General features: G+C 50.0%; 11 protein-coding genes across 11 annotated transcripts; 4 read left to right on the top strand and 7 right to left on the bottom strand.

The window, feature by feature from the left end:
* Window positions 1-15: 15 nt before the first annotated feature.
* Window positions 16-1,885, bottom strand: PFICI_14339 (uncharacterized protein; the record flags this gene model as incomplete). Its single annotated transcript, XM_007842920.1, has 6 exons — window positions 16-742; window positions 801-871; window positions 928-1,156; window positions 1,212-1,339; window positions 1,398-1,585; window positions 1,648-1,885. The coding sequence occupies 6 exons, from the start codon at window positions 1,883-1,885 to the stop codon at window positions 16-18; spliced, it is 1,581 nt and encodes a 526-aa protein (XP_007841111.1).
* Window positions 1,886-3,783: 1,898 nt separating this feature from the next.
* Window positions 3,784-5,133, bottom strand: PFICI_14338 (uncharacterized protein; the record flags this gene model as incomplete). The annotated part of the gene is made up of 5 exons (XM_007842919.1): window positions 3,784-4,129; window positions 4,211-4,427; window positions 4,491-4,745; window positions 4,810-4,927; window positions 4,984-5,133. 5 exons carry the CDS (start codon window positions 5,131-5,133, stop codon window positions 3,784-3,786), a joined length of 1,086 nt encoding a protein of 361 aa, XP_007841110.1.
* Window positions 5,134-6,510: 1,377 nt separating this feature from the next.
* Window positions 6,511-7,307, top strand: PFICI_14337 (uncharacterized protein; the record flags this gene model as incomplete). Its single annotated transcript, XM_007842918.1, has 2 exons — window positions 6,511-6,885; window positions 6,963-7,307. The coding sequence occupies 2 exons, from the start codon at window positions 6,511-6,513 to the stop codon at window positions 7,305-7,307; spliced, it is 720 nt and encodes a 239-aa protein (XP_007841109.1).
* A 1,670-nt stretch (window positions 7,308-8,977) lies between these two features.
* On the top strand, window positions 8,978-11,833 carry PFICI_14336 (uncharacterized protein; the record flags this gene model as incomplete). The annotated part of the gene is made up of 1 exon (XM_007842917.1): window positions 8,978-11,833. One exon carries the CDS (start codon window positions 8,978-8,980, stop codon window positions 11,831-11,833), a length of 2,856 nt encoding a protein of 951 aa, XP_007841108.1.
* Window positions 11,834-12,090: 257 nt separating this feature from the next.
* Window positions 12,091-13,849, bottom strand: PFICI_14335 (uncharacterized protein; the record flags this gene model as incomplete). Its single annotated transcript, XM_007842916.1, has 2 exons — window positions 12,091-13,567; window positions 13,629-13,849. 2 exons carry the CDS (start codon window positions 13,847-13,849, stop codon window positions 12,091-12,093), a joined length of 1,698 nt encoding a protein of 565 aa, XP_007841107.1.
* A 1,444-nt stretch (window positions 13,850-15,293) lies between these two features.
* On the top strand, window positions 15,294-17,011 carry PFICI_14334 (uncharacterized protein; the record flags this gene model as incomplete). Its single annotated transcript, XM_007842915.1, has 6 exons — window positions 15,294-15,339; window positions 15,395-15,527; window positions 15,597-16,056; window positions 16,109-16,396; window positions 16,447-16,531; window positions 16,596-17,011. The coding sequence occupies 6 exons, from the start codon at window positions 15,294-15,296 to the stop codon at window positions 17,009-17,011; spliced, it is 1,428 nt and encodes a 475-aa protein (XP_007841106.1).
* Window positions 17,012-17,391: 380 nt separating this feature from the next.
* Window positions 17,392-18,156, bottom strand: PFICI_14333 (uncharacterized protein; the record flags this gene model as incomplete). The annotated part of the gene is made up of 1 exon (XM_007842914.1): window positions 17,392-18,156. One exon carries the CDS (start codon window positions 18,154-18,156, stop codon window positions 17,392-17,394), a length of 765 nt encoding a protein of 254 aa, XP_007841105.1.
* Window positions 18,157-19,502: 1,346 nt separating this feature from the next.
* PFICI_14332 (uncharacterized protein) lies at window positions 19,503-20,678 on the top strand (the record flags this gene model as incomplete). Its single annotated transcript, XM_007842913.1, has 1 exon — window positions 19,503-20,678. One exon carries the CDS (start codon window positions 19,503-19,505, stop codon window positions 20,676-20,678), a length of 1,176 nt encoding a protein of 391 aa, XP_007841104.1.
* An 826-nt stretch (window positions 20,679-21,504) lies between these two features.
* PFICI_14331 (uncharacterized protein) lies at window positions 21,505-22,286 on the bottom strand (the record flags this gene model as incomplete). Its single annotated transcript, XM_007842912.1, has 3 exons — window positions 21,505-21,816; window positions 21,867-22,184; window positions 22,251-22,286. The coding sequence occupies 3 exons, from the start codon at window positions 22,284-22,286 to the stop codon at window positions 21,505-21,507; spliced, it is 666 nt and encodes a 221-aa protein (XP_007841103.1).
* A 200-nt stretch (window positions 22,287-22,486) lies between these two features.
* PFICI_14330 (uncharacterized protein) lies at window positions 22,487-25,315 on the bottom strand (the record flags this gene model as incomplete). The annotated part of the gene is made up of 1 exon (XM_007842911.1): window positions 22,487-25,315. The coding sequence occupies one exon, from the start codon at window positions 25,313-25,315 to the stop codon at window positions 22,487-22,489; it is 2,829 nt and encodes a 942-aa protein (XP_007841102.1).
* A 73-nt stretch (window positions 25,316-25,388) lies between these two features.
* On the bottom strand, window positions 25,389-25,541 carry PFICI_14329 (uncharacterized protein; the record flags this gene model as incomplete). The annotated part of the gene is made up of 1 exon (XM_007842910.1): window positions 25,389-25,541. The coding sequence occupies one exon, from the start codon at window positions 25,539-25,541 to the stop codon at window positions 25,389-25,391; it is 153 nt and encodes a 50-aa protein (XP_007841101.1).
* Between the last annotated feature and the right edge of the window lie 636 nt (window positions 25,542-26,177).

Raw genomic sequence — 26,177 nt, 5'->3', positions numbered from 1 at the left:
AAAACAGTTTGAACATCATTGCCGCTCGCGAAAGGTGAGCATCTGGTTCCAAAACATGCCCACTGCCCACCTGGCATGTGTGAACCTCTTTTCTGGAACAGCAGACTCGACATCGAACCTCCTCAGCATTTCTACAACCAGCTTTTGCATCTCCATGTAAGCATAATACTTGCCAGCACATTCCCTGGCACCGTACCCCCACCACATGCCGTATTTCTCCATGCGGCGGACGTAGCGCTCGTGCTCGCGCGGTTCCAGACCCGACTCGGCTTGGATCCAGCGCTCCGGCCGCCAGACGTCGGCGTCGGCACCAAAGACGGACTCGTCGCGGTGCACAATATACGGTGAGGCGCCCATTTGCGTCCCCCCAGGCACGTAGACGCTGCCGCCTTGGCCGTCGGGAAGCTCGTAACCAGGCTCGCTCACGATGCGCGGCAGAATGGTCTGCGCGGGCGCGTCGCGGCGAAGCGTCTCCTTGATGCAGGCCATGAAAAAGGGCAAGTGGTTGACCGTCTCTTCGTACGAGACGACGGGGTGCGACAGCAGACCCGCCGCGTCGGCGGCTTGGATCTCGGCCACGACGCGCGCATAGGCCTCGGGGTGCGTGATGAGGTTGTCGACAAACGGCGAGACAAAGGCCGAGACGCCGTCGAGGGTTGCGGCGGTAAAGGTAATGACCTCGGCCTTCAAATCCTCGCGCGTGTACTGGTACTCATTGGGCGGGTTGTTGGCAGGATCGACACTGGGTTTCCATGTTAGCATTGCACCTTGTGAAATTAGGGAAGTGGCCAAAGTCCTACCCGTCAAAGAAAAGGCGCTCGCCCTTGAGCTTTTCATCTGTTCTGCGGAGATCAATCATGCGGTCAAAGTTCTGTGCCACATCAGTAACTTGCGCTTACGACAGAGTACCAGCTGTAAGGTGCTTACCGAGAACAAGTTGTCCATGTTCTTGAATGTCCGAGTCCAGGACCAAAAGTATTTCCGCAGGAAGGGGTTGCGGAGCAAAGGCATCAACCATGGAGACACTGCGGCACTGGCAGACATGCCGTAGATGCCCTGCAGCGACGACAAGAGGCCCTGTACATCGCCGCCTTGGGCTACGAAACCCTTGGGTCTACCGTAGACGAGATGACTCCAGGTGTCACTGAGAAAGTAACTTGAAGAACGTTAGCAAAATGCCGGTCTGGTGTTGAAGAGTTGAGGTGACTTACCGGAGATATTCGGAGAAATCCAATGGGCGCCCAGGGACCGAAGCACGCTGTCGAATGACATGACACAATTCATCTACGCGCTCGGTAATCTTGTGTTCGTGGTACATTTTCATGGAGCTCATGGAACACTAGAGGGATGAGTTTAGCCTGCTTCCATTGTACCACTTGGAAGGTAAGACAACTTACACATCCCGCGACAAGCCGCTTTTTGGCGTAGTGATCGCGGTGTGGGAGAGACTGAAACATGGAGGCCGTTTGGCCAAACATCCACGACCCGTAAAACGTGGGCTTGTCGGCGCCAGAGTGATATACCTGAGGCAGCATTGTGGCGTCGCTGAATGATAGCATGTTTGGCGCCAGCCTTACGATTGGACCTGCAGTCGTTTCTGTTAGCGGATAAGGTCCATGCAAAGAAGGGCGAATCCAAAGGTGTTACCATATTTCTTGTGAAGCTCGAGACCAAACGTTGGGACCGAACATATGACGTAAACCAGGTACCACTCTGTGAAGCCACCCAGGAACGGCCCAGGGAACTTTGCCAGGGGGTGGAAGAATTTATTATAGATCCCCTTGCCAATGGCATAGAGGGCCAATCCTGCCACAGCAAAGTATAATACTGCCGCGACACTGGGTATTTGGAAAAATGTCCCCACATCGTAACGAATCAATGGCATCTTGATGGTGATGAAGTGTAGGTAGTTTCGATGCAGAAGTCTTTGGCAAATAGTGATGAGGGTTGATGTTCAAGATGGCTATGAAAGGAAAGTCTATGTTCGAGATCCATTGAATTATATAGTCAAAGGATACAGGACCCCTTTGGTAACTTCAAGAGTCTGGCCACTGCTCTAATCCAGTCATGAGAGCCTCGCATGAGAAGCTCTATCGGAGTCGCCATGACTGCGATTTCCTCTAGGCCCATTTGTCTCACGCGAACCATGTCAGCTTATCTTTCATGATTATATTCAGGGTCCTAGATATCAGGTTGCAAGGTGAACAACCAGAGCTATCCGTTAGGTTCGGTCGACCGCACCATCTCAGAAGTAGGCAACGGCTTGCAATCTCCAACCTCAACCAGGCATGGCAAATACGCCGCTGTACTAGTCAGACTTACGGTTCTCACTTCTGTAAACTATCGAAACTTGTTGCACGAGATCTCAGCTAGTCATGCAAGATACACTCTTCTCGATATGCCGTCTTGAGTGTTGGGAGACCTGCGGGGTATAGGGCGACGAGAAGAGAGCGTCATGCTACTGGGCGGCCAACCAAAGCCACATTTCTGCTTAGCTTCTTGGTCACTTCTAGGTTCTATTGTGGCCTGGTAGCAGCAGCTTCTTACATAATTCCCCAAGAGGTGAATAGTCTATACCGTTGAGGGGCAGCCACCGACTGAACGTTGGACCCCTTGCTCAGCTACCTGCCGGCTCCAGGGGTGGCTGGACGTTGGGTGGTGAGGGGTCTCTTGGGGGCGGCACAGCTTCTTCATGGCATAGAAAAGCAAGAACATTTCTGCTAGGGCAGGCCAGACGTCGTAAAATTTACAAATATCCTTCTATCTGGCTGGAGGCGAATAACTCGACCATGACTCGTTGTACCTATCTACTCTTGGTGAAGCGGAACAAGTGGTTCATCTGTGACTGACCGATTGATTGTGCGATTAATTCTACGAGGTGACAAAGAACTTGATACCTCATATTCGTGGTGCCGACGGCACAGCCCTATGCAATACCAAATAGATGCACCCTTTGTTTAAGAAGAGGCGCTAGTTTTAGACGCACGGAATGCTTCGTGTCCGTGCTAGATTCGGCGAGGTCTTTGCGAGGGCTGTTGGGGGCTGTTGATCATTGGACAAATAGTTGACTTGTCACTGCCTCGAACCAATGACCGTGGATAATGTGAACAACGCTAGTAGTGCTATCCTGTGACGTTGAATCATCTAGTCTAGATGAATTCATGCTTGCTCTTCTTGCGCTAGGCCCGGTCCCGTATCAACGTGCTGTCTTAGATCTAGCTGCAGGTTGCTTTGGGGGAAGATCTCAGCCAAGCACCTCATGTTATGAGAAAGATTAAAGATACACTGACAACTACCGATCGCTGGGATGGAAGCGACTGATATCAAGGTTGTGGCCATGACCAAGACGGCTGAGACCCCGTGCCAATGATGAAGCATGATTGCCGCGCATGCCCCCCCGCCCATTGCCAACATGGCACATGGAAATAACCTCCAAAGTCAAAAGCGGGAACTAGACAAAGTCTCGAGCCTTATGTTGAACTGCCAGGTGGGCGTTTGGTGAGACATTTCGAGGCGGCACGGGTGAGCAAGCGCGCCAAAGAGCACGCCAGGCGCATGCTCATCCGGCCGTATAAATGATCAGCGGCATAAAACACGACTGAGAATGGATCATTTGGATTCGTCTTTCCATGATCTAGAATCTTTACGCCAATGTCAGTGCAAGTTTCCATTACGGGCGTATAGGATTAGCGCACGTCTCAATTATCATTGTCATCCAGGATGGTAATTTTTATACTTTCAGTATAAGTCATGACAACGACATGTACGACTAGCGTCGCCGTTTCAAACTGCATCGCCATGTGTCTCATGATGTGCAGGTGTGTTGTCCTGCTGGATATCGGTTGTCCTCCAGATCTCGAGCTGCGAATCAACCGAACCTTGTCGTGTGGGTTGGGTAGTTGCTGGGACTGCTTGTGCGGCCGGCTGTACAGGAGCTGGGGGTAGAGAAGCGCGCTGTGGTGTTGCGGCCGATCTTCTAGACCCTGCGCCACCAGCAGAGCCATGGAAGATGGAACGAATGAATCCACTGCCTTCCTTGGTAGTGTCTTTCTCCTTGTTGAACGCATTGTGGAAAAATGGCCGGAGGGTCGGCAAGCAAGCGGCTATAATGATCACATTGGCCTCGACCCTATTGTGGTTGATTCTCTGTTAGCGATTAAACTGGAAGGGAGCACTGAGATTGGCGCCCAAGTTGGGGTCACAAGCTTACACTGCCCAGATGATGAGGCTAGTCGAGTTGTAGGTGAAGTCGGAGTAATCACTCAGCGTGGACAGCTTGGTAGTCTTGATGATGGAGCAGACAGCTGCAAAAAGTGTGCAGCCCATGAGAACGCAGAGGCCGACTTTCGATCTTGTAGGAAGCTTCAGCCTCCAGAATGCGGCGATGGGTACAATCCCCAGGACGGCGTCAGTAAAGGCCGTGAAAGCTAGCATCATAGGTGAGTGATTGATCACGAGTTCAGGGCCAAGCAGTTCTGTCAACAACATACAACCGACAAAGTATGAGTATCTAGAGACCGTTCCGACCGGAAAGCATTTGGCTGGAACCATAGGATTCCATAAATGTTCCGTTGGGATACACTGGACGAACAAGAGGATGCAGGAAATACCAGCGATGACGACTTGGGCACTCGCAAGTAGATACAAAAGACGAGTTCGCAATTTGTTGGGTGCCAGAAGGCGTTCCAGTAGGATCGCAACTGATATATTCGGAAGGCTGTAGGCCATTATGCCGAACGGATTGGCTGAGCAAGGCGTCAGCAATGCCCCCAAGTGACCTGATACGTAGTAGTGAAGCGAAATTGTTACCAATCAAATTGATTCTCACCACCTCTCCTGTTCTTTGCATGCCCAATTCGGCAGAATGTCTGCCCATACCCAAGCGGACATCGTAAGTGAAGATGGCGGTGCAGGTGACCACAAGTATCTGTTTGATTTGGTCAATGGGGCGTATGAAAAGGGGGTTAGCAGCCGGCTACTCACGAGCGAAATAAAGATGAAGAAATCATCCCAGCCCAGCCCTTGGAGAAACCTCCGGCGAGTGAATAATTTCAAAATCACAGTAGCGATAGAGATGGCCGTGAAGGACCATATCAGTGCCAATAACTCTGGACCTCGATTGTCGTTGGACATTCTTTTATGTAGATCCGGATTCCCTCTGAGGATCTCGGATATGAATCCGCGTGACGGATGGCAATTTGCGAGAGTATTCTGACACCGATGGATAAACAGTTTACAAGGCAAAAGGAAAGAAGCGAGAAACCAGTTTCACCTCAGGTAAGGCGATGGACCCGGAGCTTTTACCCTTTGCACTTCTGTCTACACGATCGCATCGTTTCGTGGTATTCAATTTGGCCTTGTTCTGAACCCCATGTATCAAATCAAAGCCATCTCGGCGAAAACAAAGCCAAATTGCCGGAAGACGGCAAACTCTGGCAATCCTCAAAGTCGCCTATCATGCACCCCTCATCTGTTCTTGAATGCATCGTGGTTGATTTAGTGAATGCCCCCTTCTCCTTTCTCAGAGGGCTCCGAGAAGGCCCAATCAAGGATTATCATCTGTCACGAATTCCAAGATCTGAACGACAAGGTGCACTAGTCATATTGGGCCTTGTAATATAGATGTCGAGATAGATGATGGCGGATTTGGCTTCAGATCTGACAGACAGCCACGTGGTGGCTAAATATCATCCGCCCAGGGGCAAAACCCTGATTGCGATATGACTGGAACAGCTTGATATGCTAATAGAGTAAGAACCCCGTGGGGGGAGTTCCTGTTCGGCATTGGATGTGCGACAATTCATCCGCTCTGGGATTTAGTCATGATGAAACTTTTCTTGGCAGAGGCCCGACAGCTTACTTCGGCATTGAGATTGAATCTGACTTCAAGACATGCCACAACCAACTCTTGGGAATGTGTTCCCGAATTCACTGAAAGGTTACCGGATCGGGGATGGGAATTGACAAGGCGCAAACCACTTCCAAATCCCATTCTATTTCTTCAAGCATCCATAGACACAAATAGTCTTCAACTTTGACCCAATCCACCTTTCCAAGGCATTTGAGACAACTCCGTGGCAATACACCTCATGCGATTACACCAATCCCAATCAATACTGGTCAGAATTATACCAAGCGTTTTATATCGCCCCTCATGCCGTGCTATCGGAACGTTACTAAGAAGGTGGGCCAATTGCCGGTTCTCGTCCCCTCGCTGTGGTGCGAGTCTTGGGCAGATCGGGATAAACTCCGCAGTTCAACGGCCGCGCGTCTGACAGATGGGTCCCATATGGAGATATTTGCGATCTGTTACTGGCCGTGACGGCGATCAGAATAGTGCCGCGGCACAGCAACACCGTCGTTGCAGAAAAATCTCGGCCGTGAGATTGGTGAGGGGTTACCGTAGATCGTGCCATGTATTTCCATACATTTATATCTTGGGAAAAAGTCAAGACAACCTGCTGGCACATTTAGCAAGTAGGGACATATATCTCTTAACATTTCGGCAACATGACAAATCCAACCATGGTTGTTGTGCCAGGCGCATGGCAAAAACCCAGCGTTTTTGAGAATTTATGCCAAAAGCTTCGTGAAGCTGGCTATCCCACAGAGCAAATCATCCTTCCTTCCGTGGGCGGTCATGATTTGCCTCTGGCAGGGCTCGCAGAAGACGTCGCCGCCGTGCAGTCTGTACTTAATCAGCTGACTCGAGACGGCAAGAGAGCAGTTCTCCTGGGCCACTCGTCTGGCGGCCTAATCGCTAGCAATGCGGCGGAGGGTTTTGACGTGGATGGCATCATCTACATGACGGCTTTCGTGGTCCCCAAAGGAAAGGCTCTGATGGAACTCATGGGCGGCAAGCCATTACACTGGATGGATGTCCAAGTAAGTACCATTATTGGGCCATCCGCTTGTCTATCTTGGTAATAGACATTGGAGAAGATGCTGAATTCCATGCTTAGGGCGATCGAGTATTTGGCAAACCAGAGCTGCTCCCAGAAGTGGCTTTCAACGACCTGGATGCCGAGGCCCAGGCGAAATGGGCAAAGGAAATGACACATCAATCCGCTGCCCTCTATATGTCCCCGAGCAATTATGAGCCGTGGACAAGTGGATTGCCATGTGGCTACATCTTTTGTACCGATGACAATGCGGTGCCTCTGCCTCTGCAACAGCAAATGGCCGCTCTCCTAGCCCCGGGCCCGGCGGTCGCCACGCTGAAGGCTGGTCATTGCCCGCACTTGAGTATGCCCGATGATGTTGTCCAGGCAGTCCAAGATGTACATTCAAAGCTGTCGAGGCATTAAGGAGTCGTCTGTTCATAGAGCAAGCATGGCCTGGAGTGTCTTGGTAGATTCGGGGACGTGAGTGCACACAGCGAGCAGCGAGCAGTATACAGCAGCGGAAGGGATCGTCCATCAAGTTAGACCTAGCCTATTTGCGTATGGCTCAGCCCGTCTTCACTGCCCCTGCGAGCATCTATCTTAGGCGCAAGCGTCTTCTGTACTGCGACTTATAGGCGCTAGAAGGTTTTAGACTGCACACCAGGCCTCAAGGGCTGTATCGGCCGATTGTCCACCAAATTCACGATCTGCAGCAAGCAATGAAGACTGTACCTCCTGCAGGAGCTGGAGCGCTTTCCCCATTTCACGGTTTGCAGAGATCCTGTGACCAGTCTAGTCTAGGCTTGGCTGTTTACACAATAGGGTGGCCGATTCATTGTGTTAGTCGGGCAGTTGTTGCGAGCGTCAGTGCAGGCCACATGGCATTCTCATCCAGCGTCAGGTTGCAAGAAATACGAATTAGTAAGAACCAAGACTGCATGCACAGCATAATCTTTTTTGAACAATATGCAATTTGTCTACTGTGCCGTCAATGAGTATTGTGTCGTCAATTTCGTCTCGAGGTTACCGAAGCTGGTTGAGATGAATGCCCCCAAAAATTCAACTCTTGGGTACACAATCGGTTCAGGGTCTTGGAGCTAAGAAGAGGCGCGGAAATCGCCGGACGCGACCGTTGAGACTCGACTGAATTTGAGCACAATTACCGACCCAGACGCGGCACACTAATGAATGACGACAAGCATCACCCAAGCACTTGGGCACCGACAAGCTGGGTTGACTGAGCTGTTTGCCGTCCCGGATGATCAAACTGCCGAATATAGAGAGGTCAAAGTGGCCAGGTGGATTTTTTTCCATTTTATTCTCTTCGGTCTCGGAGCTTATTCCGTGCCGAATTGGCCGTTATTAATAAGAGTATTTGAAGTTTTTCGATGCTAAGCGTTCGGGTCTATTGGCGCAAGACGGGTACCTGCCTGCCACTACTTGCGTACCTGGAAAGTCACTATTAATTACCTCACTTTAGACACGAGGAGGGCAGGTTTGGATCTTACGACATGTCGCTCGAATTGGTTTGCTTCCCAGGAGCATTGGGCATACAGGCACATGGTTGCCATTGATTATACGGACTTACAGGCCCTGTTGATTTATCAACTATAGAGTCGTTGGGCGGTTTTTCGTGCTGATCACTGCCCTGTGCGGGTAGATTGTAGCAGAGCTGAGCCTAAAAGGTCATCCAGCCTAGCTCCAGGGCGGCCAATCGCCTTTGGCCAATCGCTAAAAAGGGCTCAAGTTCGTCGCGTGGCTTATTATGCGCCCGAGTCTAGACCACTCAAGACCACCCAAGGGCCCCAAAAGTGGTCTCATCAGTGCGCAGCCCGTGGCCGTCTAGACTTGCTTCATTGCAGTCCCCTCGGTATCTCGGTGCGTGCGTCAGAGCAAATTCCACGAAAAATAGTTTTGCCCATCCCGTCGTCGCACACACAGAGAGGCCCTCGGCACCATACGGGGGAAACAAGCAAACAACTTACCATTGTTTTGAAGAAGCTTGAATGTTGATGACCAATGGCTCACGCACTGATCCCAGCAACCATCAGTAGAAGCTGACACTGCCGAAAGGCAACAGCTTGCTCAGCATCATGGCGGTTAGGATGGCTTATTTTCCGCGCAGCAAAGCCGAAAAGCCCAACAGGATCACCAAGGCCACACTGCCCGCCAGGCCAGTCGAGAGAGGGCCCGTCTTTGACGTTGAAAACTCACAGACACCACTTTCCTCTTTTGACGAGCATCTCCATGGTCGGGTCTATGCTGGTCCCTCGGAGACAGGTGAGGCTATTCAGCCAGAGGCGCCCGCTCATTTCGACAACAAATACTTGTATCCCTCCTTGGCCCATAATGAGCGTCTTAGACTCACTCTACTCTGGTATCACACTCGACTCATAGAGCAGGATGAGATCTTGTTATCCAAGATTGATGCCCTCGTCAATGGTTTGCAACAGGCTATTGGCTGGGAATATGCCATTGCCGGCATGTTGAGCGAGTCTACCTACACCAGACTGGCCACAGCACATCTACCAATCGCTCGTCTGCCGCGGAGGGAAGCCACTTGCGCACACACCATCAATCAGGCTCCCAGCTCCGTCTTCATGATCAACGACATGTCCAAGGACTGGCGCTTCAAGGAGTCACCGCACGTGGAGATCGGTGGTCTCAAGAGTTACGCTGGGACGCAACTGCGACTCCTTGCAGATGACGGGGAGGAGGTCTCGCTCGGCTCCCTCTGTGTCGCTTCTGACTTCCCGCAGCCCCCTCTATCTCAAGCGCAGAGGGACTTGATTGTACGTTTCGCCGAGCTGATTAGCACGGCTATTGCCAGCCATACTCGGGCACGACGACAAAAGGATCGAGAAACAATGGCCGAGTTGATCTCGACCTTGGAGAAAGAAGTAGAGCTGGACTATGAAAAGAATGCCTTAAAGCTAGTGAAACAGGCATATCCGAGTGCCCAGGTCACCCTGCAAGCATCAGACGACGGAACACTAGCCATTGACGGCCGATCACCACTATCCTTTTCCGATGTCTACGAAGGCCTTTGGGAGGATACAAACTTCATTGAACAAACAATCAACACTTCTAATCATGCCGAGCTTCGGTCAGGACAGACCGTACGTGCTATTGTCGCACGCTGTGGTAGCTCCAACAAATATCTGGTGGTGGCGTCGACCGATATCCATTTCGTTTTCGACGATTTTGATGCGTGGTATGTGACCAAAGCAGCATCAATCATAGCAGACACCCTCCAACGTCAGTTACTCCAACAAGCTCTCGAAGCCAGAGAGACATTCTTGCGTGGCATGACTCACCAGCTGCGGACACCTATACATGGAATCCTTGGTTCCGTTGAGCTCCTTACTGAAGAGCTAGCTGCTGCGCGCTTCCTCGAGAATGGTTACAAGGATGATGGAAAGACTACCACTACTTCACCATCAGCATGTCTTACGACTATCCGAAATTCTGGCAAAGAGCTGATGACCACTGTCAACAACATTTTGAAGCACAACACTTGGACCGACGCGCTTCGACAGTGCCAACCCGGACCATACGATATACGACAAATAGAAAACGATGTTCTCCCCGAAATACTGGCACTTCTCCCTCGCGAACAGCTAAGAGGTGTCTCAATCGATTTTCGCTTCGAGGTGCCCGAGGATCACTGTATCATCACTACAGACGTGCAGATGTTGAAAGACTGCGTACAAGCTGTTATCTTGAACGCAATCCAGTCAGTTCAAGGCAATGATTCTGGTGTCGTATCAGCGTCCTTCCGGGTCACGACTGATTTCTCCTGGCTACTTGTCGATATCGTGGACAATGGAGTCGGAATAGACTTCAAAGACCACGCCCGCATATTCGAGCCGTATGAAAAGGTGGATAGCCACAAACCAGGAGTTGGACTAGGGTTGACATTGGCCAAAAACATGGCTCACCTTCTCAATGGCAACGTCAAATTGGTTTCGTCTGCACCCAAATTCGGGTCTCATTTCCACATCGAGTTCAAAAACCCAGACATTGCATGTCTGCATAAAAATTCCAAGTCACCGGCGCTATCCTTGGACCATATTCCTCGGCGATTCGCTGTCTTGCGCGCCGGAAAGGCTGCAAATCATTTCGTTGACCATGTAGTCGAGTATTTGACCAGAAATGGGTTCCAGCTTGGCAGCATGGCAGACGCTCCACTGATTGTCACCAATACAAGGTCGAAACAGACAATTGCGCAACTCTTCAACGAGAATCCTCGAGCCGCTATCCTCAGCATGCGGCCCAATGACTGTGTTGACAAATTAGGCGGTCACCCCGGCATTATTGCAATATCAGGTCCGCTCCACACTCAACAACTTGATCGAATTTTGCAGCAAGCCGATCGACTGTACAGAGATTCATCCAAACCCGAGGCTGAGCATCTCGTAGAGTCCACAGAAACTATCAGCCAACCCAAGTCGGATGAAATCCAGGAACCGGAAGTGCCCGAAATCTTGAAACTGAAACAACTAGGCTTGGAGGGCACGGTGGGAAGCAATACAGTTGATACCCTTCCACTCAAAGCACTTCTCGTCGACGACAATCTCATCAATCTCCGAGTCCTTCAAATGTATTGCCACAAACGAAAAATCCCATACATCACAGCCGAGGATGGAAATCGGGCCTGTCAGAAATATAGGGAAGCCGCCGAGGCCAAGGTACCATTTACTCTGGTTCTCATGGACCTCCAAATGCCACACTGTGATGGTATACAAGCTACCACGGCAATCCGTTCTTACGAAACTACACACGAAATGAAGAAATCCTCCATTTTCATGGTGACGGGTCAAGACTCGGTAAATGACAAGATAGCCTCCCAGAATGCTGGTGCAGACGAGTTCTTGGTGAAACCCGTCGGCCCTCGAGATTTGGATACATTTATTAGACAATATTTCAGCAATTATATACCCACTTAATAGCAGGGAGTTCAGGATCTGGCGTTTGGGCGAATAGGAAATAGGTACTCACATTACATAGACTAGTAATTGGCAGCATAGCCTGGTATCAAGGAGCCATTTTGATACATGTTGGAATTAATCGTAAGGATCATATGTAGCAGTAGTACCAATCTGGACATGTTGCTTATAAGAACATCAAAGACTAATCAGTCATGGGGGATCCCCGCATCTTTAAAAGGACAATCATGAGATACAATCTGTCTGTCTACTTTTCTTTACTCGTCCACATCTCGAGGGTCATTCTTCCTCCAAAAGTCTTCATAGTCATCCCAAGTCTGTGAAGGGAACGGAATGGGTACCGTGATTGGACCGAATGGAATACCCGCCTTTTCAAACTCCTCGAGTCGCTTCCTGGTCAGTGGCTTTGACTTGTTGACGCTGTACACGGAGATGCGATGGCACGAACTCGTGACGTGAAGTCCCCAGTTCCAGGCGGTCCGAACGTTGGGAGGCTGCGTATTCAAGGAATTATCCCAGCAGCGACAGACAATCTCGACCCACCCCTCGACATCGCAGGGCAGATCAATCTCCCAGGTCCGCCACGTCCACTTGCCCTTTGCCGAGAGATTCTCGAGGGGCACCGTGTACCAGTCGAAGCCGCCGTCGCCCGAGACCTCGACGCGCTCGGGCCAGCGGCCGCCGCCCGAGTAGGCCCAGCCCTTGCACTTGATCTTGCCATTGTGGATGACGACCTGCTTGGTCCAGGGCGACATGATGGCCGAGCTGACGGGCATCTCCTGGATCTGGATGCCGTCGGTCCACTTGAGGTTGTGCTTGCCGACCTGCTGCGGAAAGTAGAGGTACTCTTGGCTCTGGACGGGGGCGCGGCTGGGCTCCTCGATGGCCTTGATGCGGTACAGCCACTTGACGCTGCGCGCGCCAATGTAGCCCAGGACCACGACGCGCAGGGGGAACCCGTGAATGTGCGGCAGGGGCTGGCCGTTCATCTCCCACGCCAGCAGCACCTCGTTGGCCTTGACCTTTGACCACGGCACGCTGACCAGGTAGTTCATGAGCTTGTCGTCCTTGACGTACGTGTCGCAGCCGTAGAACTCGAGGTGCTTGCCCCCGTCCTTGAGCCCGCCGCACGCCTTGATGACCTTTTTCAGGCTGATGCCGACGTAGCGCGCCGTGCCAATGGCGCCCTCTGCCCAGGGCGCTTGCGGCACCTCGTCGCCTTGGCCGGCGTATTTGGAGATTTGCTCCACGCGTCGGGTCCCGGAGCACTGCATCGTGACCGTCTTTTCGATGCGCGGGAACTTTGACTCGTCCATGATGTCGTCGAGAGTAAAGGTGCGAGGGCTATTGACCAGGCCGTCAATCTTGAAGCTGTAGTCTTGCTTGTCAATGAGGGGAATGCCGCCGTGATTTCGCACAAAGTGAAGATCATTAGGAGTGACGGCCTTGTCGGTAACGAGCCTCTTGGGCGGTTCGCCATTATAAGGGAACTGCAGAAGATGGAGCATGTCGGGGTGCTTCTCCTTGAGGACAGTCTCCCAGGAGTCTTCGGGGATCTGGGACAACTCCCCGCCAAGGGCATGGTGCCACATCTTCCAACGGGTTCCGGGCAGCACGGGGTTTGTACCCGGGATGGGACCGAGTTGGAACTCTGGGTTGGGTGGGAAAGTCTCTGCTTTGAGAATCTTGTGCGCGGCCTCTTTCTTCTCGGGATAGTTTTCCCACTCTACGTAACTGTCCAAGGGAGATGGTGAGCATTTACACCCGCGGTAGAAGTGCCAGAACAAGGACATACCCGCGCCAACCTTTGCGTTCACGAGCAAACAGTTTCTTGGGATCGCCAACCGCCTTGACAGCCGCATCATTCTTGGTGAGCTTGCTAGGAAATTGCTGAGGAGGCACACGCTTGATCTGGGGCTCGGTCATGTCAAGAACCGGCAGCACGGCGCCGGCCATGCCTTGCTCAATCTTCCACTCATCAGGTCTATTGGACGTCTTTATCTCAACGTGAGGCATCGTAATGGTGTATTCTCGAGCTCGATATAGAGGTCTCTCTAGGTTGCAATAATCATTACTCTTTGTCTGTGAAGTTATTCAGAAGAGTGTACCTTGGAGGAGAAAAGATATTGAGAAGCTCTGACCTTAACTATGAGTGATTCGCTCTACCCGACAATGCCAGTGCCCACCGTTTCTGTTCCCCACACAGCCCTCTTTTTTTTTATTATACTTCTCGCTATAGACGTTTTGCATGCTTCTTTCGTCACCATGTAGCTTCGCGCTAGATCAACTAATATGCCGGCTCTCGGGAGCTTAACTAATGATATTCTGATCATTTCATTGTGTCCTTCTCATAGAAAAAGCATCCAGTTTCTTTGGTCATACTAGGTGATTTTCAATGACAAGAAACAATGCATTACTAGATATACTCGTCGCAATGATCGCCTTCCGCAACGAAATCGCGGGAAGTTCACCCCGTACAGTATTCGATGTGGTCTGAGAGGCCGAGTCACATGGATAAAGGAGGGTTGGAGTGCAAAACATGGAAAGTGGCATGGAGACTGTCTATTTTCTTGGCCTTGGGCGTATTATTCGTTGGTTCAAAGGTGTTGTTATGAAAGCCGAAACCCAGACAACGGTCAGTTTGGGGGGATTTGATTGACTGCATGTAAAAGCAGCATCATAGCTTCTCGGCTGGAGAAGCCCAAGCTGTCTTGCGAGGCATTATGGGATGGATCCTCGATTTCATTGCTTGACCAAAAGTCAATTGCCCATCGTATCTGTAGACCCCGACCTTGTCTATGAGCTATCGAGCTTTCATCATGCAGCAACTCTGATATTGTCGCAGCTCATCTACACGCAAAACTTTAGCTCAACGAGCAAAAGTGTGGCCGTTTGAGCTGCACCTCGCAAGCTTAAATTCCCATGATTGGATCAGAGCCCATGTTGCTACAAACCTCAAGAAACTGCCCATTGCACAATAGGCAAGACTACAGTGTTCCCCATCCTGTTGATGAATATGAATTAGAATGAGATTATTCTTGGTTGGTCGAAAGAGCTCCCCGTCATTCATGATTAGCTGCGCTGCAACTCCCCAGTGATCAGCCCATCATACGTATAATGATGCTATAGTTTACGCTAGTACGAGATATACGCGATGCGATTGATCAATGGCCAGGATTGCCTTTATCTAGCGCCTTCTCTCCATGTTCTGTCCCCAGCCGGGTCTAGCTCGGCCGTCATTCGGCAAGTATCTGTACCAGGGTCAATCACAACTTTGCACGCATTCTAATTGGGGCAAATGGTATTTCCTCATTGGGAGTACATGGTCTATCCTAATTCAGAGTATCACGGAATGGACGGTAAGCTTGCTTCAAGCACAGTATAAGAGATAATTCTACTCGTCTCGTTTTGTCTTGTCTTGTGAGATGATTAGGATCAATTGACAAGACAAACAAAGACCATGGCTCAGTCAACTTCAGATAAGCCTCTGTATACTCTAGCCAACGGTACGATTCGTGTAGTCTTGCAAGCAAGTACATTGGGAGCTGACTATAAGTCCAGGGCAGCCCAGTGATAATCCCGGCTCCGTTCGCCAGGTTCGCTATGGCGATACTAATGGTGGTCTGGTTGTACTAGCGGATGTTCAACTGGTCGAGGTGCTTGCACATTTCGCACGCGAGCGTATTCCCGAGCGGTATGTCTTTGATGACCTCCCTTATTCAACCAAGACACGCTTTCATTGACATTGAGCCCCCACAATCAGGAGCGTCCACGCCAAGGCCGCAGGCGCCTTTGGCGAGTTCGAGGTTCTCGATGATGTGTCGGATCTGACCGACGCCAAGTTCCTCAATGGCATTGGGAAAAAGACGAGAATGCTCATGCGCATCTCGACCGTCGGCGGCGAAAAGGGCTCTGCCGACACGGTCCGCGATGTCCGGGGCTGGTCGACCAAGCTCTACACCGAGGACGGCATCCAGGACTTTGTCTTTAATGATTTGCCCGTCTTCTTCATTCGCGACCCCATCAAGTTCCCCTCCATGAATCGTAGCCACAAGCGGCACCCAAGGACCAATATTCCCGACAATACCATGTTTTGGGACTATCATGTCAATAATCCCGAAGGAATCCATGCATTGATGCATCTCTTTGGGCAGCGTGGCATTCCAGAATCATTGAGGCACATTAATGGTTTCAGTGTTCACACATATACACTGAACAAATCTGTGAGATGAAACTGATGAGTGTATGATCTTGTGCACTGCTAATATTACTTAGGATGGCAGCTACGTCTACGTCAAGTGGCACTTCAAGCCCGAGGGAGGCATCAAGACCATGGACCAGGACACTGCCACACGTCTGGCCGGCTCCCAGCCAGATTACCACGTCAAAGACTTGTTTGATGCCATTGAAAAGGGAGATTATCCCAAGTGGCTCGTGTACGTCCAGGTCATGACTCCTGAAGAGGCAAAAGCGGCACCCATCGACATCTTTGACAATACATATACCTGGCCACATGAAAAGTACCCCCTTCGCCGCATTGGCAGATTGACCTTGGACAAGAATGTATGTCTTGGATTGACCACAGCGGAAGCAGGTGACTGACTGGTCTGTAGCCCGACAATTACTTCCAAGATATTGAGCAAGCATGCTTCTCACCATCAAACATGGTGCCGGGCATTGGCCCTTCCGCTGATCCAGGTACGTGTGACACTTTATTACTAGTGAATGTTCAACAGTACCAACCACGAATACCCTCACGCAGTCCTCCAGGCCAGAATGTTTAGCTATCCGGATGCCCACAGATACAGAGTCGGCCCCAATTACTTCCAGCTCCCTCCCAACCGACCACACAGTCACGTGTACGCGCCATACGTGCGAGACGGCCCCGGTACCATGAATGGCAACTATGGAGGAGACCCCGACTATGTCTTTTCCGAGCTCAAGCCCCTGGAGTACTCCAAGCGGGTCCGCATGCCGACGCACGAGACGTGGTCCGGAAACGTCACTGCGTTCGCCACTAGCGTGACCGACAAGGACTTTGTCCAGGCGCGAGAGCTTTGGCACATTATTTGCAAGGAGCCCGACGGAAAGGAAAAGTTTCTTCACAACATTGTGCCCACGTTGAAGGATATCCCCTCCAAGCTACAGCAACAAGTCATTGGTGAGTCGTGCATTTGATTTTCCTACGTCGTGACACCCGTTGGCGTGACTGACTCGTTGTGATGGTGTCAGAATATTTTGGTAGGGTTGACGGGGATTTGAAAAAGTGTATTGGCGAAGCATTATGAGGAAGAATGTCATGATATGCTTGCTAGGTCTAGCAAAGTGATTTGGCTGCCATTTATGGTACGGGGGCAAGTATACCACATCTATGGCTTGCTTACTGATAATATACCTATTCACTCAATAATAATCAACCCATTGAAGCCATATTCCAATGGAGATGAAAACAGAGTGACTGTCTCTGCTTCTGCCACCAAGTTTACTACAATTGTACCGCTTCATCTCAGCGCAGTCAACATCTCGTCCAATGTAACTTGCAGTAACTCGGACCGAAATCATTCTATCCTTCTTTTCTTTCCCATGGGGGATAATTGAGCCATGTCTTTGTATGTATTGCACGTGCTCTCTCCATTACAGTACGATCCAGTGTCGAGGCCAGACATCATTTCCTCAAAAGCTTCTTTGATACCCTGGTATGCGTCTTGTGTCACGAGTAGTTCCGCTTCCAGTGCAAAGTTCCCATCCGCTCGAATTCTTTTTCGGATATTGGCCTGGAAATTGGAATCAAGCCGAGGGAAAAGTTTGCGGAGTAGTCTGAGGGGTAGTTTGGAGCTTGCTTCAACGACATCGTATATGAGGAAGTCCCTTGTGCCAGGAAGACCCACATAGGCATCTCCAATTGTGGTCGTGTTTCTTGCGTGCCTGCTTTGCCGGGCCTTGAAAAGCAGATTTTTGAAATCTTGAAACGAGACGACCTCGAATATGGCCACTTGATCAAGATATTTCCAGAATCCCGCGGCAAAGGGAAAGTCTCCGCGTTCTGATAAAAGGAAGTTCTGCAGTGTTTCGAACGAGATCCCCCATGACTTCATAACGGTTGCCATGAGACCCTCTCTGATAGTCTTTTCGAAGTTCATGTAATGTTGATTGACGTCCTTGATTCTGTCGGGATAGTCTCGAAGAAGCGTATCATAGCATTTACGACACTCTTCGCGCTGCCGCTTGAAGCCTTCCATGTGCTGTATCAAGTCATCTAGTCGCATGGAGAACTGTTGTTCCTTTGCCTGCTGATTCAGTTGATTGGACGTATTGGAGCTCATTGTGGTTGTATCGAATACTTTTCTGTCAAATGAAACGGCGATTTAGCATATAGTCGCCTTTATGCGATGTTGGCAGTCTGGGAATACAACAAAAGATGACTGCCCAAGTCGGAAAAACAATGGTATCATGGCCAGTGTAGACAGGGAGCCAAGTGGTCCCGTTGGGAGAATTCTTGGTAAACAGCCATGCCAAAGCAGCTCCAGGGGAATCTGTCTGTTCAAGAAAGAACGAGCACGTGAATGTCGTTGCCAACTTCAAGACTGAGATGGGGGTTTCTCGTGCTTGCCTCGTGTCAATAGATTCAATCATGGGTCAGCTGGCATTTCATCAATACAGGGCTCTCTCCCTGTGTATGTCCCTACACACTTCTATGCATCCATCGTAAATGCAAAAATTCAACAAGAGAGCGGCAAACACTTTCAAGTTGGTCTTCGTACAGACGGACTGGGGACCCATCGAGCCGTATCAGTTTCTTCAAATGACAATCATCATGTCGACCTATCCTGAGGTGAAAGTCGAGACCATGAACATTGATGAGTTGCTGTTGCCCAGACATGGATTTGGTGAGAGCAGTTTTGATGGCTCGATGGAATGGGCAAACTGCGACAGGTTCTCCAACGCGAATGGAATGTGCTAGCGGCCACCTAGAGGCTACTGCTAACTAATGCAGGTACGAGCAGATACTGGACCTCCCCCACCGAATGCGCCAAACCATCAGCGAAAGGGACCGGCAACATGCACTAAACATGCAACCAATATCTCACCACTTCAAGCACGTCAAATCGAACATTGTTTTTGTATATTAGTCTTAAATCAAACCAATGTCCATTGAAATATAAATCTGCTTGGAAAGCCACACGTGGGGACAGTCAAGCGAATGCCCTGATGCAAAATAAGTCATCATCTTTGCTGTCGTGAGAGACAAGCCATCAAGTCTACATTGGTAGGTATCGATCATGTCACTCTGCTCCTTACGAGGGGGTTTGATTTCACAATGATCTACATATTTATGATCAAACTTGAAATCACCTTGCCTGGCCCCGGTTCTCGCCCATGAAAAAGGGAATCCGCAGCATGCCAAGGACCGAACGGCCGGAGCTTGCTGATCCCGGAATTTCTCAAATGGCCGAGCTGCGCCGATGCGCCGAGCCGAGCGCCAATCTTCCATGAAAGTGCGAATAGTCCGTGACCCCGCCGGCATCAGGACTGAGGTAGACTTGGAGCGCACACAAGGAACCTTTTCCGAAATACTATAACGTCACCTGCATTTCGTTGTTTCTGATCAGCGAACCCGCCGTCCGGCCGAGCGTTCAATTCCGTTCTGCCTCTCCTGCTTGCGACAATCATGGCACCACTATTCCGCGCCGACCAGGTCGGATCACTGATCAGACCTCAGAATCTCTTGGAAGCATATGGGGCCGAGGATCAAGCTGCATTGCAAACGACAATCAAGGAAGCCATTGCAACCATTGTCAAGAAGCAGCTCGACCTGTCAATCCGTCCCATCACCAGTGGAGAGTATGAGCGCACAGCCTTTTATAAAGGCTTTTATGAGCAGTTGCAAGGCATTGAAAGTCGCACCATTCAAGTTCCGGAGGACTTTCGCCCAAACCTCCCCGTCATTGATGGCTTGTTGCGAGTCGGCGTCAAGCAGACGGAAGCGTCCGTTGCCACGGGCAAGGTCGAGTGGACGCGTCCGGCATATCTTGACGCCTGGAACATGATCAAGGCTGAGCTTCCCGAGCAAGAGTGGAAGAATTGCAAGATTGCTCTTCCCTCGCCGACGTTCAACCACATCTGGCTCAGCAATGGTACCGCTTACTCGACCAATGTGTATGCGAATGACCGGGACTTTTTTGCCGATGTTGCAGCTGCATACCGGGCCGAGATCAAGGTTCTTTATGATGCCGGGCTGCGAAATATTCAGATCGATGATCCTCAATTAACCTATTTTATCCTGGACAGCTTCAAGGATGGCATTCGTCAAGAAAATGTCAATCCCGACGAGCTGCTCGACACCTACGTATGGGTGCTCAATGAAATTGTTAGAGACCGACCATCAGATCTCTTTGTGGGTATTCACCTGTGTCGCGGCAATATGCCCGGCGTGAATACGGGATTCTTGGAGGGATCATATGAAAAGATTGCCGAAAAGCTTCTTGGTGGGCTCAATTTTGATACATTTTACCTCGAATTCGACGACGCCCGATCTGGATCTTTTGAACCTCTGAGATTTCTGCCAAGAGGGAAAGGCGTGACGCTGGGATTGATCTCGACCAAGACGCCAGACATGGAGGATATCGCGGACATTCAAAAGCGAGTGCGTGAGGCTGCGAGCGTGATCGCTGCTGCCCAAGAGAGATCAGTCGAGGAAGTCATCGAGGACAGCCTGGCCATCAGCCCACAATGCGGCTTCGCGAGTGCTCACTATGGCAGAAACGTGGGGACAGAGGAACGCATGTGGGAGAAGCTGGTTTTCGTAAGAGACGCTGCTCGAAGCATTTGGAAGGACGCCCAGTGAAGAAGCAGTCAAACCGGCAATTACTAGAAAATTGCGAGCCTGATATTAATTACGTGATTGGTTCTTTTTTTTTTTTTTTATTAAAAATAACAAGGAAGAAAAAAGAAGGAAATGAGCAAAAGTTTGAAAAAGTGTCAGCACTGAGCCAGGTTTTGGGAATCCGTGTGTTGAAAGTCGTCCAAGTCTGCAATGAGAGCCCTTGAATGCTACCTAGATGGATGTGCCTTTTCGCCCAGAATAGTTGCCCGCATGAATCGTCCCTCATACACACCCGGCCGCACGTATTTTTATTTACGATCTTTTCTTCCCGTTTATCGAATACTGCGCAGTCCGTTCTCGTATCTTTACCGACCTTGCCAAGCCTTGCTCCTCGTCTGCTTGCTTCTCACCACCTACCAGCCACCGGAAATGGCTCTCGAGTCGATCCTCAAGCTGATATATGTCAGTATAAACAACATTTAGTGTATCGGAAGTGGCTTACCGTATTGAATCGTTTGAAGCACAGCCAAACCGCCAAGGTTGTCAACATGCACACACCGGACAAGGGCAAGTAAAGCCACCAGCTCGGATTGTCGGCCAAGACATCGACATTCATGCCAAAGAGGCTCTGCAGCAATCAGCTTCAGAACAAGAGATCGTGATACTGGGCAACCTACAGCGATAAACACTAGCGGTAGGAACACAAACTGGGGACATTAGCACCAATGTTGCACGGGCGGGGTTCAGTATGCTTACAGTGATCCATGAAAGCCGCTTCATGCTTTTGTTTGTAGATGTTGACCGTTGGGCTTCGACAATCGATGTCAGATTGAACTCCTGTGCAGTATTAGACATAATAAGTGCATTGCGGTGGTAAAAAGGTAAATCTTGTCAATTGGATGATGCTTTGTGACTTCTCTTCGAGTTCGCGAATTTGACCCTGAAGGCCAGTAAGGTCAGTAAAATCAGTGAACTGAGATTGATCTATTTTCAATCTCCATTGATCATTCTGTAGAGATGATAATGATGTTGCCAGTATCGCGACATCCTGCACCAAAGATTTGTGATTATCTGCTATGCGTTCCAAAACTTGAGCATCGTAGAGCAGCTGAGCAAGCAATCTAGGGTCCTGGCCGCTGCTTTCAAGAACTTGGGAACGCTGCAACACATATTATTATCAATTTTGTGATCTGTAGCTTGAGTACTTACATATTGAGACAACTGACGATTGGCAACGGCCCAGTTTTCTTCTACAACGCATTTGAGTTTCGAGACTAGAGACCGGAACAGCTCGGAGCCGTTGTAGGGAAGGGCAATGGGGCTTGTATCAAGAGTGCTCAATAGGTAGACCGGTCGCAAATCTGCTTGGGATGGAACATCCTGACGTTCGGAAGATGCTGCAACAGGCACCATGATGCAAAGAAAGCCTTCATTGGATAAGGGCTCAACTCCAGCGCCTTGTGCATCACCCTGCAGCGCTGACCAGCTCTCTTCGGCAATTTTTAAGCAAGCGGCCTTGAAGCCGATCTCAATGAAATCTGATGTCCAGATTAGATGACGCAAATTTTATCAAGTCTTCAAAGGCCGGCTTACGTTCATCCTCTTTGAGGCGACGACAGGTTGCGTCATCCGGGACTGTATTCGAGTGGTCTGACCATGCCCATGAGGTTTGAAAAACGTCGCCTTGCCGCTCACGATTTATCGGTGTTTTCTTCCACCATCGGCAATGAAATTTTGATAGGGAGATGTGTTCCAAGAAGTCGCCGGTTGGAATTATGCTATATGTTACATTAGAGCCGTTATAAACTCAGTGGTACTGTTTCCACGTACTAGATGTATGCTTTATCCATAGAGCCAATCAAGCTTTCCTTCTTCCATGGAATTGACTTCTGATAAGTGATAGGGAAGCACTCATTAGTAAGGATCTCAAGTAGTCTCGAGTCGTGCTCCTCGATGGAACTTGGATAGGATATACAGAATGATATATCAGAATTTGCCTTCAGATTGAGACACTTTCGCCAATCTCTGGCTGACATGAGCGGCATCTTTCTGGTGCGCGAAATTAGCTGATGTATCAAGTGTGCATCTCCTGACTGCACAGCAATATCCAAGGGGCTCTTTTTGGCATCATCCAAATTATCTGGTGATGCCCCCTTTTCAAGGATGAGTTGCACCAATGAATGAGACCCTGATTCAACGGCATAATGGAGTGCGGTTCGGTTAGAGGAATCGCGTAGATCTGTTCTTGCACGGTGCCGTAGAAGATATTCGATGATTCCATCATTGGCTGCAGCTAAAGCTGCACAAAGTGCATTGCCATACCTGCCCCCTTGAGCATCAATATTGGCATCACTCCAAAGTAGCGACTGGACAACCTCAAAATGGCCTTGATAAGCCGCAGCTTGAAGCGCATTGCCATAGTAGTCAACTTGAATATCTGGGTCGGCCCCTTCATCAAGAAGACTCTCGACGATCACTAGACTGCCCTCGTGTGCGGCTGCACAGAGGGCGCTTCCGTACTCGCCGCCAGTAGCATAAATGTCGGCGCCATTTGAGATGAGGAGCTTGACGACTTTGTGAAATTTTTGAGCAGCAGCAGCTTGAAGGGCACTGCCATAGTGTCCACCTTCAGCATTGACGTCAGCCCCGCAATCAAGAAGAAGGGTGATTGCCTCCTCATTGCCAGTATACGCAGCGGCTTGGAGAGCGTTGCCATGGAACCCGCCCCAAGCATGAATATTGGCACCGCGCTGAAGAAGAATCTTTAGGGTACTCAGGTTACCTTCGAATATGGCAACCTGAACTGCGTTGCCGTGAGAGCCATCTCCAGCGTTGATATCGGCACCTCGATGGAGGAGCAGATCGATCATGTCTTCACTGGCTTCAGATACGGCGGCAGCGGCTTGTATACTGTTGATATACCTGCGGCCTTGACCATCAACTGAGGTGCCCCCTTCGAAGAGTAACTTTGTTATCTCTTCCTTGCCTCTGTACAAAGCAGCTTGGAGTGCACTGCCATATGAACCACCCTGGGCATTGACATCGGCGCCGTACTTGAGAAGTCGTTTCACAACTTCTTCGTTGCCCCGGCTGACGGCGGCTTGAAGGGCATTGCCATAAAGACCGCCTTTTGCGTTGACATCGGCGCCTTGCATAAGCACGAATTCAGCCAGATTTGGGAAGCCGTCCGTAGCTAGTACGTAGAGGAGCCCGACTTCACTTTCGATTCTGCGCCATCGCTTCAGCCAATTGAACCAGTGGTTGTAATTTTGCAACCACCTTACGATCGGCTCCTTGGGGACTGCGCGTCCTTCCTTCACTTCTGAAAATTCCATTTCGGCATGATAGAGTATATTCTCTATTGCATAGCTGAAGAAGGGGTGTCTGTCACCCGGAGCTTGCATATCATGCTTCTGTATCGGCGATTCCATGAACGACTGCATGCATTCTCGGCAACGTTCCCACAAACGAACATGACCCGCCCGAGTTGGATTGTCATCAGACCCTGGGTCTAAAGCCTGCCACGTATCCTTCAGACGCATGAAATCTTGAACGGTATGGTGTATGAATTGAACGATAGCGGTTCCTTCTTGTCGTACTTCCACAAGACCATGAGAGAGATTGGAAATGTGCCGCTCTATAGACTCGTTATTAGCTGGTACTTTCCCAATGACAGCACATAGCTCTTCAGGCTTGAGCGACCGCCTGCTAAGAAGCACCAGCTGCACAAGAAAAGCCCTGTCTCCGATTTCTTGATCGTTTTGAAGCAGGAGCATGTTGAAAACCTCTGATAAATCCTGGGGGATTCCATCCAGTATCTTCAGTGTTGTTGCATCATCGTCGCCCGCGAAATGCCTTTTGTTCAGTAGAGCAACGACGATGACAACCCAAAGGAAACATCCTGATGACTTTTTCAGCAGTTCTTTCCCAGCATATTCAATGGAATGAGTCAGTCTCTCCTCAATATACAGCATGATATCTCTGCTGTTCAAGTCGTCAAGGTTAATACCAACCCCCTCGCGCATGGGCAGTTTGACGTCGAGAGAGCGATCCGCCCAGCCCAAGGGTATTTTGTCGTTTGGAGAGCGACCGGTGTAGCAGAGCTTGATAGTAATATCTCTGTCAAACTTAAGATACAATAGGTTGTTGAGGAGTCTGATCATCCTTCGAGTTTCATGGACTTCGCACTCGTCAATAGCGTCGATGATGACGATCACCGGTTTTGGCAAAGGTGATTGCAATGCCAGCAGCAAAAGTTCTTCCAATTCGCCAAGCTGCCATTGCCAGTCTTCTTTATTTTCCACCAATCTTCCCATTTGGACAAACTTAATGCACTGTTCAGATAGTTCGATCTCTTGATGGAGCGACTGATGGACGAGCGATCGCATCATGTTCAACAGGCTGTTCTCCGAAGTTTTTCCGCGATCATGAAAGAAATGGGACAGGATCACGTGGTCGTGCATTTCTTTATGACAATAGTTCAAAATATGCTTCATCAATGTCGATTTGCCTGTCCCTGGCCCGCCTTGGACCCGAAGCTCTAAGTTGCCCTCGGCGGTTTGGGAGTGGTCTCGCCAATGTCGAAACTGGTCCGTCTCAAAGAACCAATCACATGTGCCTGGATGAGGGGGTCTGACACTCAAGTATCCATTGTTCATGGCAGGGAAGCTGAGGTTCTGTAGCAGTGCTGCGTCCAATCAGTGAAAAGCTTTCTGATGGTCTGAATTTGCATTACCTACTCTCTCTCAGCCTTGTGGTCTCATCGGCCGTGCTGCCGAAAGGACTTGGTCGCTCAGTGACCTGATTTCCCGTGTGTCTGCTCTTATCCTGAACCTCATCTGGAAGCGAATCTCGGGTCCTATTGCTCTCGGTACCGTGGGACATCTTTGAGTCATATCTCTCAAGTAAGATCTGCCAGGATGAATAGTATGAACGGGAATAAAGAACTGTGAGGATGATGATTTCTCGTAAAGCCTGGCGAAGGAGCCTGGATGGATGTTGAAGAACGAGAACGTAGCTCCGGGGTTACGGCTGCTGAGGTTGGATGGGGTTTGGGGTTACACAGCATTGCGCTCGGTTGGCCCAAGTGAGATTGGGCATGAGTACGTATTGATTCCTGGCCAATGGCTGTCCAATTGATGCATATATCCTTAATGGTGTATCTAGGCTACTATGAATGAGCAATCTGAGCAGGCTTTGTGGAAGTTCACTCTCCGAACATACTGTGTTTTACATGAGGCTCACCATAAAGTTCCTCTTCATATATGCTGAAGATAACGCCTTTGATTTTTTCGTTCTCACGCGTGGGAACCGCCTGCTGAACAAAGCTATCCACACAAAGGCGAATTGAATGACACTGATGGTGCTTGGCTCGCCATGCTCTCGCTTACCACGGTATCTGCCGATAATTTCCTCTAGGCCCGGCATCTCAGAAAAAGGCTTGAGGTTGAGGAATAGGTACGGATGCCCAGAGGGCAAACTGTTGAAAAACCAAGATTTGGATAAAATCACTCTATTTAT

Source organism: Pestalotiopsis fici, assembly GCF_000516985.1.
Source record: "Pestalotiopsis fici W106-1 unplaced genomic scaffold PFICI_Scf_12, whole genome shotgun sequence".
In the NCBI taxonomy this organism is placed as follows: Eukaryota; Fungi; Ascomycota; class Sordariomycetes; order Amphisphaeriales; family Sporocadaceae; genus Pestalotiopsis; species Pestalotiopsis fici.
This window is presented reverse-complemented; position numbering and strand designations above follow the sequence as displayed.